General features: G+C 46.7%; 1 protein-coding gene across 2 annotated transcripts in view; it reads left to right on the top strand.

The window, feature by feature from the left end:
* WWC3 (WWC family member 3) overlaps positions 1–15,643 on the top strand; it is a 117,067-nt gene that overhangs the window by 61,037 nt on the left and 40,387 nt on the right. For both annotated transcript variants that reach the window (XM_087859871.1, XM_087859870.1), the window contains exons 6-8: positions 7,622–7,751; positions 10,638–10,784; positions 14,787–14,860. In XM_087859871.1, the coding sequence (XP_087715997.1) occupies positions 7,622–7,751; positions 10,638–10,784; positions 14,787–14,860 (351 nt within the window). The remainder of the gene's footprint in view (positions 1–7,621; positions 7,752–10,637; positions 10,785–14,786; positions 14,861–15,643) is intronic.

Genomic DNA, 15,643 nt, shown 5'->3' with positions numbered 1-15,643 from the left:
GCGTCAATAATGTGATTACCCTAACCCCTACCGTAAAATCCTGACTCTAAGCACAGATAATACATGAGCTGTTGGACGGAAAAGGGCTTCTTGGATGTTATTACTAGTGTTGATTTAAGGCAGAGACCCTAGATTTTCCTCCAGAAAATTTTCTGCTGTTCTTGCTTCCCAGAATATCCAGGATATTCTTTTCCAGAGCACCTCGCCAGGAGTTTAGCCGCTTATAACATTTTAAACTCTTACTTGTTTATCTTGGTGAACTTTCCTGGCTAGCAAGGAAATCCATCATTACGCTTGGGTCCAGGTGAAGAAAAAAGAACCTTTTGTATTTTTTTGAGGGGGGTCTATGTACGTTGTTAATTTTTGTAAATGGGAGCTGGCCATGAACACAGTCTCTAGGTTAATGATAGAATAGGTACGTGTGTGTGTGTGTGTGTAATATATATAAACTTTTAATGATGGAAAATGTCAAACATACACAAAAGTAGAAAGAGCGGTAGCATGGAGCCCTCCTGGACCCTTCACCCCCACCTCACCAGCTAGCCACATGGGGGCCAGTCTTGTTTTGTCTGTCAGCTTGTCACCTCCCCCAAACCCTTACTGCCTTATTGAGGCAAATCCTAGAGGCGTATTGAATCCACAAATAGATCTTCTAAAGATAGGGATCCCGTTTGAAAACATAACTATAATGCCTGTACCCCATTTAATAGTCAGCCCTTAACATCATCCCTCCTCCAGCAAGTTTTCCCATTTCTCTGGCGCTTTTGGGTCCATTCAGATGAGGCCCGCGCAGTACGTTTGGTGGGTGTGTCTCTGAATCTCTGTTCCCCCATCCTTCTTTTTTTTTCCTTTTTCCTTTCTGACAGCTTACTTGTTGAAGAAAGCAATTTGCTCGTCCTGTAGAATTTCCCCGATACTGGGTTCTGCCGCGCCGCTGCACATTTAACGTGTTCTTCTGTCCCCTGCTACTTATGCAAACTAGTGCAGTGAGTTCGAGAGGCTTGATCTGATTTGAGTTCAAGTTCTTTTTCTATTCTTTTTTGGGGGCGAAGTCTGTTTCGTAGCTGGTGGTGGTGTCTCTTGCGTCGGGAGCTGCAGACTGTCCGGTTCTCTTGTGACATGGAGAGTACCAGTGCGTTCTGGTATGGTCAGCCTCATGCATCCATTCGTAACGTTTCCCATCAGCTTTACAGCTGATGCTGTGCACGTGCACATGTGAAAGAGCTCAGAATAAGTGGGTTTGCTGGGTCAAAGGGTAAATGCATCGGTTGTATTTAGGAGAGGTTGCCAAATCCCCCTCCTACAGGTTCTGCCCTGTTGCCTTCCTACCACTAGCAGATGAGTTTCTGTTCCCACGGCTGTGCCAACAGAATGTGTTGTCAACGCTTTTGCATTTTTGCCGGTCTCATAGGTGAGAGATAGTATCTCAGTGTAGTTGTAATTTGCATTTCTCTTGAGGCGCTTCATAAAAGTCTTCGGAAAATAGGAGTAGCATTTATGAGTATGAAAGTCTTTAGAAAAATCGATCTTTTCCAGTGAAAATGCTGCTGGGCTCCGCTGCCTTCCAGTTTCTGAAGGTTGTTTGGAAAAGCGATCTTAGTGTAACTCGTTAGCAACATCCAGGGGCAAAGGCGGAGGGCTCAGAGCAGGATGTGTGCAGTTTCCCAAATGGGTGATGTACAGGAATGTGCTGAGTGTGCCGTAGGTGTGGGAGATTTCCCTCTCTAGTTACTCTAGATCTCCCGGAGATATGGAATGTACCTCATGTTAGATTCTGAGTTGTCTCGCAGCCAGAACGCTCATTTAACGTTGCCTCACCCCGAGTTTCCCACGCTTACGTGCCACTCACTGAAGCCTCTTTCCACCAGGACACCTGTAAGGTCCCTGTGTGCTGGCGTGATGGCTCAAGACGCTCTGGGAGGGGGGGCACCGTCCTGCGCACCTTCTTAGCATCTGTTGTCATGGTGTGCCGGCGGCACACCTAGCACCTGTTCCCTTCTTGCAGCTTCTGCCACGGTCACTGTTACGGCTCACCATTCTCATGCCGTAGTCATATGGACCCTCACAGTGTCTCCTGTGCTTGCAGCTTCCTGGGGCTTTCTCTCCCACTTAGAGTACAGTCCCCAATCCAGAATGAGTTGGCCCCTGTCCTGACCTCGTTTGCCCCCGTTTCACCCCTGCTCACCTGCATCCACCCCCTGGCCACCCTGTGGCTCTCCCCACTGGAACTTGTAGCTCCCTGTGCCTGGAACACCCTTTCTCCCAAATTCCACACACCTGTTCCCTCCCTTCTGTGGTTCTCTGCACAAATGGTGTTTCACCAAGGTCCTCACTTGAGCACTAGCTCTAAAAAGGACCCCTTTCCGTCACACTCCGTCCTGGAAACTGGATTCCTTCTCCTTAAAACACGGATTGCTGCCCACCCTAGTGATTTATTTTTTGTGGTCTGTCTCCTTGACTAGTGTGCCGCATGAGAAGAAGGACTTTGCTTTGTTCCCTGTGTCATCCTCAGGACGCAGACAGTTGCAGACAGAGGCCAGGGCCGAGTGGCACGCGTGGACGCTGCCCCAGGCGCTGTGGTGAGCGGCTGATGTCGTGGCGCCTGCCTGCCGGGAGCCATTGTGGGGTCCGTGTCACTGTTGGACACCGGCACCCTCTAGGGGAGGGCCTGGGCTGCCCCGTGCCACAGCGGGGGGCTCTGTAAATCAGCCCGTCGTCTTCTCTTCCACATACTGTGCTCCATTGTGTTTTAAGAAACCCTGTTCCTTGTTACTGCTATTCAGATCCTGGAAAGGGGTGTTCGCTAGATGTTCCAATACCCAGTTTCCATGCAGCACGTTCTTCAGCACAGGGTCAGCCTTTGTGCTTTGAGCCTCGTAGTTGCTTGGTGAACCTCTTCCCTGTTCGGGTGGCACGAACAAAGCGAAACCCGTGTGTGTCCGTAAACAAGAGTGACGCCCCTTTCCCGAGCGTTCTCTACTAGAATGCCGCACTATTACATATTGGGATTAGCATTTTCTGTCCCAGGGGATTTGGTGTTTTCAGAAGAGAATGGGATGGCTCACAGTTGGAGCAGGCCTAGGCCGACAGTATCCCATGAACGTCGCACGTAAGGTGCGGCGCGTGCGGAAAGCCTGGCTCTACTCCGCTAACTGTACGGCCGGGGCGGGGGGCGGAACCAAAGCGGGTGTTGTTCCTGGTTGTGGCCTGGGTCCGGTGCCCCACGCAGGGCCTGCTGCGCATAGAAAGCTGCCGGAAGCTGTCTGACGTGCATTCCAGGCCGCCTGCCAGAGCTGGTAGAGTTGTAACAAAACTTCTCATTCTTTTGGGTTGTAATGTGTGGTATTAACACGGAATATCTTTGGAGGCCTGGCAGCCCTTTTCTTCATGCTGTGGGTTTATGAAGCCATTTGGTTTGGAGCGCCTGGGTGACTCAGTTGGTTAAGTGTCTAACTGTCGATTTTGGCTCAGGTCACCATCTCAGGGTTGTGGGTTCGAGCCCCATGTTGTTGGGCTCCGCACTCAGCGGGGAGTCTGCTTCTCTCCCTCTGCTCCCCCCCCACATGCTCTCTCTCTCTCTCAAGTAAATGATAAATCTTAAAAAAAAAAAAAAAAGCAGCCATTTGGTTTTACTTTTGCCAGAATAGTTCCCTTGACATCTTAACTTGAATAACAAATACGGAAACTTCAGGGCAGCAGGAGGTAGGGGTTGACAGACGGCTCTAAACTGCCCTCTCAGCTGTACCTTCTCTTCTTTTCTCTGATCATCTCTTGCAAAAGCAGACCACGAAGAGCACCAGTTTCCTTTGGGATGACGTTTGACGGGCCGTGTGGGTGGCCTTTGGGTTTGACGCTGTGTGCGTTTGGAGGCCTTGGCTTCGAGTGCATCTCTAACCCAGCGAGGAAGAGGATGAGTGCCGGTGTGAGGGGCCTCGCTGTGAACCTCACACTGTGCCTCTTACTGGCTCCGTGACCTCGAGCAAGTCACCTAATCTCCCTGAAGCTGCTGTAAGATGTTGAGGAGTGAAAAGTAAAGACTCTAGTGTGTGTACTGGATTTTTTTACACTGCGCCTTAGTCCACTCGGGCCACTATAACCAAATACCATGGACTGGGCGGCTTATAAACGATAGAAACTTATTTCTCAAAGTTCTGGAGGCTGTAAGTCCCAGCTCAAGGTGCCAGCATGGTCGGGTTGTGTGTCTGCTGAGAGCCAGCTTCCCAGTTCCTAAATAGCCATTTTTTCGCTGTGTCCTCACATGACGGAGGGGCAGGGAGCTCTGTGGGGTCTCTTTTATAAGAGCACTGATCCCATTCACGGGGGCTTCTCCCTCATGACCTGATTACCTCCCAGAGGCCCCACCACCGAACACCATCGCATGGGAGTTAGGATCCCAGCATGTAACTGGGGGGTGGGGGGGGCATAAACATTCAGATCATAGCACACTGTATAATAACTTACGTTTTTATTAATACCACCTTTTGTTGAGCGGTTATCACTTTTCTTTTTATTTCAGATGTATAAGCACTCTCTTGGGCTCTTAATTAAAATTAAAGAAAAGAAAAGACCGTTCTTTTGGCAGTCACAGATGTTACTGTTTTCTTTATGAAATGGAATATATTGGTATTTTAAAATACCAAATCACTGACCACATTCTCTGAATTTGACCAAAGTTCTAGAGGGAATTTGAGCAAAGGGCGAACACTCCCAAAGAAATGAATTTTGCAGATGTAAAGGAAGAGGTTTCCTCTCCTTTGAAGTTTTTATTAGATGAAGATTTATTGTAGTTGAAAATTGGAAGTGGTGTGAATTCTGTGAAACATTGCTTGCCCTTATAAAAGCATACGGGCCTGAACTTGGCCGCTGTGAGCAGGGGTGCGCCTGCGGTATTAAGGGGCATCTCTGCACTTGGCGATCCAGTGCAGACTTGAGAACTGGGAGACGTGGGTTTGAACCCAGGCTGCTCTGCCAGATCTAACAATATGCGATGATATTATTAACATAACATGTAATGTATACTTATATAATATAATAATAATATATAACTTTTTGAATAACAGTATTCTCTCTGAAATACTAGGACTTCAAGACCATGTTCCCTAGTAGCTTTCACACTTTTTAAACAGTGGAATCTTTTTCCCTTTCCTTTCCTACAAGTGACATCTTCTGCGCATCTCAGACATTTCCTGTCTGAGACAGAGCAAAGAGGAGTGCTTACTAAGCAGCGGTGAGGGTCCCCAAGCTGAGACAGGCTCTCCCTTTAGCCGCTCCTGCTCCCCACACCAGGACGCCCTCGGAACAGAATGGAAGCAGCTGTTCTAGGCCAATCTGCTTTCTCTTCGAGGTCTCAGAGCCACTTGGGGAGAGCTCAAAGTGCAGGTCTGTGGCCTTGAAGTTGAGCTGTCATTCTCCGAGGTGCGCTGCGGTGTCTGCGGGGGATGAATTACGGGGCTGCTGATCCCCCTCCCTGAGGGCATTTGGGGCCTAATCGTGGAACCTGGTGCCTTGACAGGCTGCTGGCTCAATCCCTGGGTTTACTGATGGCCACACTTAGGCTCTATTGCTACTAAAAGCCCTAAGGAAATCACAACACTGAAGTATAAAGCCGAGCTGACGTGCGTCGCGGCTCACATCACAGTTGAACGCTGGTGGTGTGTGTCTGTGCTTCTGTGGCTGTTTGATTAGCTGTCATTTCCAAGCCATTGAAAAGGTTTTGTTCTGTGTAGTGGAGTTGCATTTCTCTCTGTGGGTGTGGGTGTCAGGTGATGATCTATTTGCTGTGCTTTTCATTTTGGAGGAGCTGTAGACCTGGTTAGCAGAGGGGCTGGTCACTGATGGTTACAGAGAAATCCAATTTCTCTGGCCTTGGGTTGTTTTTGTCTGAGAATGATGTAACCCTTTCCTGCCGCCTTCATCAGCCTTTGTGGGTTGTTGGTTGGGACGTTAAATGAGATGTATCGGAAAGCCTTTTATCAGATGAATACAGGGAGACGTTATTACGTAAACGAGTCTAAGTATTCTCTGCAGGAAAAGTTGGGCCACTTCTTGGGCTGATGTGCTGTGAGATGGATGACCTTCCATCTCTACCTTCGGTGGAGACTCTTGGTTCTCTGTAAAACAGCTAAAATGGGAAAGCATGTGGGCCGGCCATGTTGGGATGCAGGGGTGTCACCAGGGAATGTGTGGGGACCCACGATGTGCCCGCATCCACTCCATGGAAGAGGACTCAGGACCAGTTTTCATAAATACATCATTTGTAGCTGATGCAGTCCCAGTAGTGCTCTTGAGCCCTGAGGCCTGATTCCAGAGGGAGGGACTGGGTTCCCGCCTCTTCTATTTGTCCTTCTCTTATTCCAAGGGTGCTGATAGCGCAGACCAACTCCGGGCCTAAAGTGGCAGAGTTGGCGAAGTCTTCACCGTGAGTGTGCAGATGCAGCGTTAAGCTGATAATCAGCATAATCCCCGCAAACACTGCGTGCCCGGCGCCCTGCCAAGGAAGCCTTTCCCTGACATTTTCTCATTAAACGGGGGAGGCATTAAACTGAGGCGTGAAGAGTTGAAGTGACTTGCCCAGGGTCCTGCTGTAACACTCAAGTGTCACTGGTACTCACCAGCCTGCCAGGATGCTTTCGTGAGTGGAAAATCGGGGAGTTTGGGCTGGCTGTTAAGGATCCAGATTCCCCGGTCACCTGGGGGAGACAGTTTAGCCCCAGGACCTGCGTGGTGGCGGGTCTGGAATCTGAGAGGCCTGCTGATGGCTTTCCAGAGGAGTTCATACCGTTTCTGGACCAAAGTATTCCAACCAAAAGGTTAGCCCTGAGGCCTTCCAAGGCCCAAGACCTAGGTAGGGGAGGTGAGACGAAGGGTGCGCTGTAGGAGCCGAGCCTCGGCTTGGTCAGCACTCGGCTTCCACCACCCAGACCAGGCCTCGTGTGCACAGGGGCGGACTGGCTGGAAGGAGAGAGGGAAGGAAGGAGCGAGGGAGGGAGGGAGGAAGTTTGAACGGATAGAAGGAAGGATGAATGGGTGTTTGGATTGAAGGAAAGAAGTGAAGAGGTGAGTAGGAGGGGGAGGGAGAGAGAGAGAGGGAGAAATTAGAACTGGAATGAGATAAAGAAAGGTGGAAGAGACAGTTTGCAGTTTTGTATGAGGCATCATTACTGCATTGCTCACAACTTTTTGCTGTTTCCCACATGTTCGTATGTTCGTATGTTGATGTCGTTCGTATGTTGATTTAATAGGCATTTTGGACCACTAACCCCGATGCTGGGGATAAACAAATAAGACATGATCCTCCTGTCAGAGAGGAGTTTAAAATGTCAGGAAATTACCTAAGCCACTGTTGGTTGCCTAATCATTAGTAGAGGTCATGGGAACCCTGATTCGCAAGTCCTCACCTGCATTGGGTGTTCCTGGAGCAAAGAAGCCGTCCACTGGTCAAGTCTCATCTCTGTCTGTATACCACAAGCAAGGAAGGTTTTATGGGATCTTTATTTTTCTTTGCCGAACCAATGTGTTCGACTGTCTCCCACCTTTCTATAAAGCTTCTGAGTTTTCCATTGTTGTTCAGTGGATTGTTAGACTCTCGCATGGAATGACTTTGATTTTTCTTTTTAACCAGGATTGATAGAAAGATGTCAAGCGCTCACAGCAACTACAAACTGAATGAGGCCCAGGCGATAATGAGCGAGCTCCGGACCATCAAGAAAGCCATTTGCACCGGCGAGAAGGAGAGGCGGGACCTGATGCAGGTAGGGGCCCGGCATTCTTCACAGCCCGTGTCTGTCTGCCTTTAGTTAACATTTCAGGCAAATATGTGTTGACAGTGTGTATTATATATTCGTTATGTATACAGTTCATGTATATTTTAAAACATACATACATGCTGTATGTGTATATATGTTCTTTATGTGTGTGTATATTTCTGCGTACTGTGTATTAAAATATTTAAAAATATGGGTGTTAGTTTCCTAGGGCTGCCATGACAAAGTACCACAAAGGGGTGAAGAACAACTGAAATTGGTTCTCTCAAGAGTCTGGAGGCCAGGAGTTCACAGTCAAGGTGCCAGCAGGGCCATGCTGTCTCTGAAGGCTCTAGGGGCGGACGCTTCCTCACCTCTTCCAGCTTCTGGTAGCTGCTGGCAATCCTTGGCGTTCTTTGGCTCGTAGATGCCCCACTCTAATCTCTGCCTTCGTCGTCACATGGTGTTCTCCCCGTGTCTCTGTGTCTACGTTTTCTCGTCCTTACTTACGAGGATGCCAACCACTGGATGAGAACCCACTCTAATTCAGTATGACCTCACCTTCACTTGATTCCGTCCGCAAGGACTGTCTTTCCAAATAAGCTCGCATTTGCCAATTCTTAGGACTCCAACCTGTCGTTTGGGAGGGCACAACTTAAGCCATAACGATGGGTGATACAGATTGTTCAATAATCAAAATAATTTAAAAAGTCTCTGATGAGAAGTCTTGCTGTCACCCTGTTCTTTCATCTCCTGTAACGACTTCTCTTAGCTTGTATTCCCTGCCAGCATTTTTGCAGACCCGGGAGGGTGCGGGCACACATTCGGCTGTCCCACGGAGAGCTAGGGCTGTGCCTCCTGCTGTCCCGGCCCGGCTTCCTCACGTAACAGTAATGCCCACACCTGCTCCCGTGTCTGTACACAGCGAGCTGCTTCACTCCTTGATAGGGCTGCCAAGTGTTCTGCCGTGTGCACAGATGGTCGTTACATGGCTGGGATCGTTGGGGCTTTGTACTGCTTTATTCTTTGTCCCTTGAACTTCTGGAGATTTTGTTATTTTTAGAAAAAGCTTGAGTTTTTGCAGATGAATGTGCACTGGTCTTTTTGCTCGATCCCGGGGTGCATTCAGATGTTTTGGGTCCGGCTTTCATTTTCCACTCAGCGCACTGAGTGCCTAGGAGGCGTGTGTCTAGATTCTGCAGAATGTAAGGCATAGAAGGACATGTGAAGCAGAGCTCGGACTTGTGGGCCAAGCGAGACAGGTGCACACATAGCTGCCTTGCACGGCAGTGCTTCTGAAGGTCAAGGATTCAGGAGACTTACGGAGTGTCCCCACGGTGGTCATTAAATTGCCCATTACTGGGCCCTACCCCAGGCCTGCTAGATTGGGCTCTGGAGGTGCGACCCAATAATCTGTATTTTCAGATGCCCTCCCAGGTCACGAGAGGTACATGGTCAATGAATGGTTAGATATTCTCCGAGCACTGGTGGCAAGAAGAGCTACTGCCATTTACTGAGGCCTCTGAGCGCAGCGTTGGGCGAGGTGTGGTGTGGACATCACCCATACAATCTAAGCCCAAACCCCGGGGCTGAAGCAGGTGGTAGTCCACCATGGGGGCTTGGAGGCCTTGCCCCAGGAGGATGAACTAACTTCTCTGACCTGGCCTTTCCAAGTGTGCAGAGCTGGGACAAGCTTGCCTTGAGTGGGTTCCCCACCATGGAGGCTGGAGAGAGAATTTCTGTAAGAAGCTTTAGACCCCAGCATCCTCTCTGAGAAGCTCCTGGGAGAGGCCTGGGCAACGTCCTCTCCAGGAAAATCAAAGAAGTTGTTCTGTCTTTTATGAACTTAACAGTATTGGCCCATCCCAGCACGCCTTTGTCTGGGTCCAGAGCCAGCCACGCGTGTTCACTGCCCCTGTGCGTTCTGGTGTCTGCAGAAGTGTCTGCTGGAGATAAATCTATTCAAAAGTCTTCTAAAAAAAATGGTAGAAAATCTGATTTCTTTTTGATTTCCATCCAAAGGAGTTACGTACACCAGAAAACATAGTTACTCTAGTTTTTGGCAAGCTACCATCCATGTGAGATGACTCTTGACCATGTAGAATTATGACTGAAAAATCAGGTTATAAAAATAGGTAAACCTCATCTGGGAGTGGTTTTCCTTCTGTGGGGTTTATAAAAATCTCAAGGTAGCATTCATCCCTGTCAGACTCATTTATTGATACAACATTTTGGATGGCAGTGCTCCCCTCCCCATTTTATTGAGGTACGATTGACAGATAAAATTGTGTAAATATAAGTTGTACAACCTGATGATTCGATACCCACACATAAGGTGGGATGATTACCACGATGAAGTTAGTTAACACATCCGTCACCTCACGTGGGTACCTTGTTTTTTGTCTGTGCGCGACGAAGACTTTCAGGATCTACTGTCTGAGCAGCTTTCAGACATGGAGTTGCCGTGCTGTACGTTACAGCCCTGGAACTTATTCGTCTTATAACCCTCAGTCTGTACCCTTTGACCCCACAGCCCCTGGCGACCACCATGCCACTCTGTTTCTCTGAGTTTGGCTTTTTGGGAGGGAATGCTAATTCTTTTTCTTTAGGAAACAAAGATTTCAAAAAACAGTAAAAATGGTACCACAGTTGTTCTCTACATAATTCCCGTGCTGCCAGGAGGACTCCGTCACTGTCTGATTTAGATGGCTACACGTTGGATTAATGGTGCAAGTCGTGAGGGACGCGTCTTTTACATCTCGTGGGAGTGGGGGTCGGGGCAGGCCAGCTCTCCGGCACTGACGCGGCCGCCCTGGAGCCGATGCAATGACAGCTTCTAAAGGGAAGAGAAGCATTACCACCTCCGCTCAAGTAACTCGTTTCCTTCTGTTGCAGAGCCTGGCCAAGCTGACCGATGGCTTTAAGAATAGCTTTTCTCTTAGCGACCCTCCGCAAGAGTTCCCTCACAATCCGGGTGTGCTTGGCGATTCTTTACCTCAACAGTTCTGCGATGCGGGGTCTCAGACTGACATCATTGGAGAGGTATGCCAAGAATGGGGGGAAGAGCCGAGCGTGCCAGGAGAGGAAAGAGCTGCTTTCGTGTTGCCATCACGCATTTGTTTGACTTTGCCACTTTCTCTTCAGGCATGTTTTGGCTTTTGTGCCATTAAGTTTGAAGGAAAAATCCAGCTGTGAAGGTTCCATGGCCTCAAAGGCAGTTGAATTGCTTCTTAGCTTTATTCTTATAATTTGGATTCTTTAAAACAGCAGAATGCTTCTGAGAGTTGAGTTTACATGTGGTTTTTTTTTTTTTTTTAAGATTTATTTATTTAGAGAGAGAGAGAGAATGCAGGGGTGGGGAGGGGCAGAGGGAGATGGAGAAACTTAAGCAGACTCCGCACTGAGAGCACAGAGCCCGACACGGGGCTTGATCTCACGACCCTGAGATCACGACCTGAGCCAAAACCAAGAGTCGGACACCTAACCGACAGTGCCACCTAGGCACCCCAAGTTTAGATGTGTTTTTTAACAGACATGACATTTTATTTAATTTATTTTTTAAGGTTGTATTTATCATTAGAGAGAAAGAGCATGGGCAGGGGGAGGAGCAGAGGGAGAGGGACAGCAGACTCTGCGCTGAGTGTGGAGCCTAATGTGGGGCTCTATCCCACGGCCCTGAGATCATGACCCAAGCCAAAATCAAGAGTCAGATGCTTAACAGACTGAGCCACCCAGGTGCCCTGACATATGACATTTTAGAGCAGGGGTCAGCTAACTTTTTCTGTAAAGATCCAGATGGTAAATATTTTAGGCCTTTGCACGCCATGCAGTCTCTGCTATAACTACCTAACTGTGTTGTTATGGTGCAGAAGCCACCATAGGACAGGACTGTGTTCCAGTAAAACCATAAAAACAGGATCGGATTTGGCCAGTGAGAGCCACAGTTTACTGATCTTTGGCTTAGACCCGTGATTTTCAGAGGCTTTGTGTCTGTGTCACCCTTAGGTTATACTTTGATGCTATTTCTTATTCTAAAATAATGTCAGGAAATTGAATTGAATCAAAATTAATTTTGCTTAGAACTTGGAAGAATTTCATAATGCCCCTTTTGATAATTAGTGAAGCCTTGAATTGCTACAAAAACAAAGTTGGCAATCATCATCTGAAGTAGGGTAGTGAATACTTAAAGACGCTACTGTTGTAATGTTATTGAGTGAAGTTTATTACAAATGGGAAAAAAAGATGGCTTCTTTTTCTTAGGGCTTATGAATTTATAAAGATGAGACATCAATTGAATGTGGAATGCCCTCCCCAAAATTAAGTAAAGAAAAAGAAAAAAACAGGAGAAAAAGCCATTGACAAAAAACTCTGAGTTTTAAATAATTAGCTAATATTTTGAAATTTGGGCAAATAGTATCTCTTTGACTATAATATGGTAAATAACGACTCTTTTGTCTTGGACGTCCTGAAACAGTCCTATTTTAAGTTTTCACTGTCAAAAGTACACTTAGACATTTTTGTTTTGTTTTGCTTTTTACACTTAGATATTTGTGACCAGGCAGTTTTGGTTTAAAGAATATGGTCACCATCTATATAACACACAGAGAAGAATCTGTTAAGTCAGAAAGATCTGCCATTTTTGCCTAAAGATTTTGGCACACAGGAAGGAAAGAAGTAAAAGACTCATTGAATTCCATGAATAATTTATTGCTGTTATCATAGGTTAGATTTAGAATTTAGAGATTCAGCTAGTTTGAGAGAAACACGTAGGGTCAAAGGTTCTCTAATGATCTAGGTAAGACTTTCCAAAAATGTCAGGTGCGGAATGGTTGGTTATGCTGTTGCGGTAACTTGAGCCGTAAATTGTTATGTTTGTGAGGTTACTGGGGCTGGCCCTGGGTTGTTCATTGTTTCCATATCCTTTTGATAGATGAGGGGATCGAGATGCCAAGTCACCTGAGGTCATGTAGCCAGGGAGAGGCAGGTCTGCCTAGGCTTGAATCAGCATCTCTGATGCCTGAACCCCTGTACGTTCTACTACGTCATGCAGTTGTACAAAAGTGTATTGAAAAGCTGAACTGGATTTGTTGGTATTGCTGCATAACAAATTACTCTAAAACCTAGTGTCTTCAAACAGTACACTTTTATTATCTCACACTTACACTGTAGCTCAGGAGTCTGGGCAGGGTCCTCTGTTACAGGGGCTCTCCCGAAACTGCCAGCAAGGTGTCACCCAGGGCTGCAGTCTCATCTGAGGACTTGACTGGGGAAGGAGCCACGCTGAAGCTCCCATGACTGTTGGCAGGATTCACTTCCTCATAGGTTGTTGACTGAGGGCTCTGCTTCTCTACTGTACAGACCTCTCCAGCACAGTAGCTTGTGTCATCAAAGTGTGCAAACTGAGAGTCTGCTAGCAAGATGGAAGTGACTGTCTTTTGTAACGTAATCACAGAAATGGCTTCCCATCATCTTTGTTCTGTTCTACTGGTTACAGTCAAATCATGGCTCTAGAGCACCCTCAAGGGGATTTCACATGGGTTGAATCCCAAGAGGTGGAGACCATTGGGGACCATCTTAGACATCTGCACACCTGACTTAGTTATCACTTTGAGTCTCAGTTTTGTGGGATGGGTGGTGATGTAATTAGACATGCTTTTTGAGCCCAGGACTTTGCAAACACAGCTGTGTACACACCACAGGCCTAACAGTGAGAGTCAGTGGTTGGGGTGCGTGCTCTAGGACCACACAGAAACTGTGAGACAGAAACCTGTTGAGTCCATTGGGCTGTAGGTTTCTCCTTTTTTGACTAAGATGTCCATTTTGTTCTCAAAGAAGAGTGCAAAAACAGAGCTTAGAGATCTATAGACAGCATTGAAAAGAGGTTTTAATAAATGACATTTATTGGTCTTGATGAGGGGTCAGCTGCAGGAGTCTCTAACAAACAAGATGATGAGGTGACACATAGCTCGTTTCCGGTGTAGACGGTTTCTGGAGACGGGATGCTGTAGCCTAAATATATTTATATTGAGGAAGCTGTGGAGAGGGGCTTTGGATGAGGCCATTAAAATGTGCACAACAATGGTGACACGTCTCTTCGGAGAATGTTCGCTCCATTCCTCACTCAAAGCAATAAAGACATAAAGAAAATCCTATTGATGTATATCAAAACAGGTATCAATAAATTCAGCACTAGTCATTCCAATAGAATATTTTCAAATGTTTGTTGACATGAGGTTATTTAAAAAAAAAAAAAGACTTAGTGGCTATAACATATGGTCAAGTTAAGGTCAGATCTACAGAGACAATTGAGTTAATGAACTAGTGTCATGTATTTCTAGGAATGAAGGAAGAGGTAACCGAGGTGAGCTACAGTTATCTCCCATACAGGTCTTTTTTGGTTTTGTTTTAGGAATTCGTTTAGTTCAGCATAATTGGTATGAAGATATTTAAGTACAGCTAGTGATCACGTCAGAGCACCGTGTTTCGGTTCTAACTCCCAGGGCGATGCGCCCCCGTCAGGCTTTTCCATACGTTGCTTTCTTTCCTTTTGACTTTAGTTCTTTAACATGCTACATACCGTTCGAAGGAGCCCCGTAGCCCATACCTCACCCAGCTCGTCCGTCTTCTTCAAATCTTGTGACTCCTTAGGAGAACATTATTATTCTGTATTTATTGAAGGACGGGGGAACATACTGTACAAGATGGGGTGAATATTTTTGCCTGTGTGTCAACTTTTATTAAATAATTCCCTAGTTTTTTAAAACTTAATTTGTTGTTGTTGTTAGGAATTACACAATAGATGAATACACTTCCACTGTTAAAAAAAAAAATCCACCAGTGTTTGGGAAGCAAAGTCTTCCCAGCCCCACTCGCAGCTTCCGCCAACCAGGGGTATTGTGTGTTTCCTTCCAGACCCTTGAGAAATGGAAATTTAAAGACAAATTAAAACATTCTTCATTGTTGCCGAAAGTTGAAATGAGTTTTCTATTTTGAAAATATGTTTTTAATATGTTTCCTCTTTTTTTTTTCTTCTGTTCCGGAAAGTTTGTCTTTGATGATAAAACAAGACTTGTAGACCGAGTCAGGCTTAATTGGCAGTACGAGGAAGCCAGAAAGAGGTAAGAAGCTCCTTTCTCAAATCTGACCTTTTGCTTCCTTCCTTTCTCCCATGGAAAGAGGTTTTATGGAGCTCTAGTATGGGACTGTCCACTTTCTATCAGAAAGCGGTGTCTGCTAGAATACAAAATCCAGGATCTTCCTTTCTGGGTAAGCCTCTTAATACCCATGACAAAATTTCATGTGCATTTAAAATGTGAAATTCTCACTACTGTGAATAGTTCTAAAGCCATGATTTAATAAAGACAGAGACTTCCCCAGCTTCCTTCTCCTCTCAGATAGCTCAGGAGTCCCACCCTCCCCACCTCCCGACCAGCAGCAGTCCCTCAGACCTGCTTCAGCAAAATTGCCTTATCTTTTATGTATGTCGTTTCTAACTCCAGAGGTTAATGGGAACAGTCACATATCTCGGTTTAAAAGACACTTTAATAAGGACTAGGTCAACAGGTGCTAGGGGTGCCTCATCTGCTGGGTTTCGGTGGAGAGAAATCGAAGCACAGCCTTTTATGTTGACCTTCGCTGTAAATTGCCCTCGCAAAATCGAGACTTGACCCTGTCTGTACATGTTCAGGATTTGTCTTTCTGTCGCCCTCTCCGAGCCCTAAGCATCGGACAAGGGCAGAATTGAGAGGCAGTATGTAACGCTCGCAGACAGGCAGTATTTTTAGCACGTCACGTCCCTCCCCGCGTTCTCAGGACCCTGGCTTCAGTATTTGGACCCTGCCCTGGCTTTCGTGTCCCCTTTCTAGAGACTTTCTCTCTTTCATGTCTTCTGAAAAGAGCCT

This window comes from Ursus americanus, chromosome X (assembly GCF_024610735.1).
Source record: "Ursus americanus isolate L20-20 chromosome X, mUrsAme1.1.p, whole genome shotgun sequence".
Lineage (NCBI taxonomy): Eukaryota > Metazoa > Chordata > Mammalia > Carnivora > Ursidae > Ursus > Ursus americanus.
Note: the sequence above shows the minus strand (reverse complement) of the source record. Positions and strands in the feature narration are given on the sequence as shown.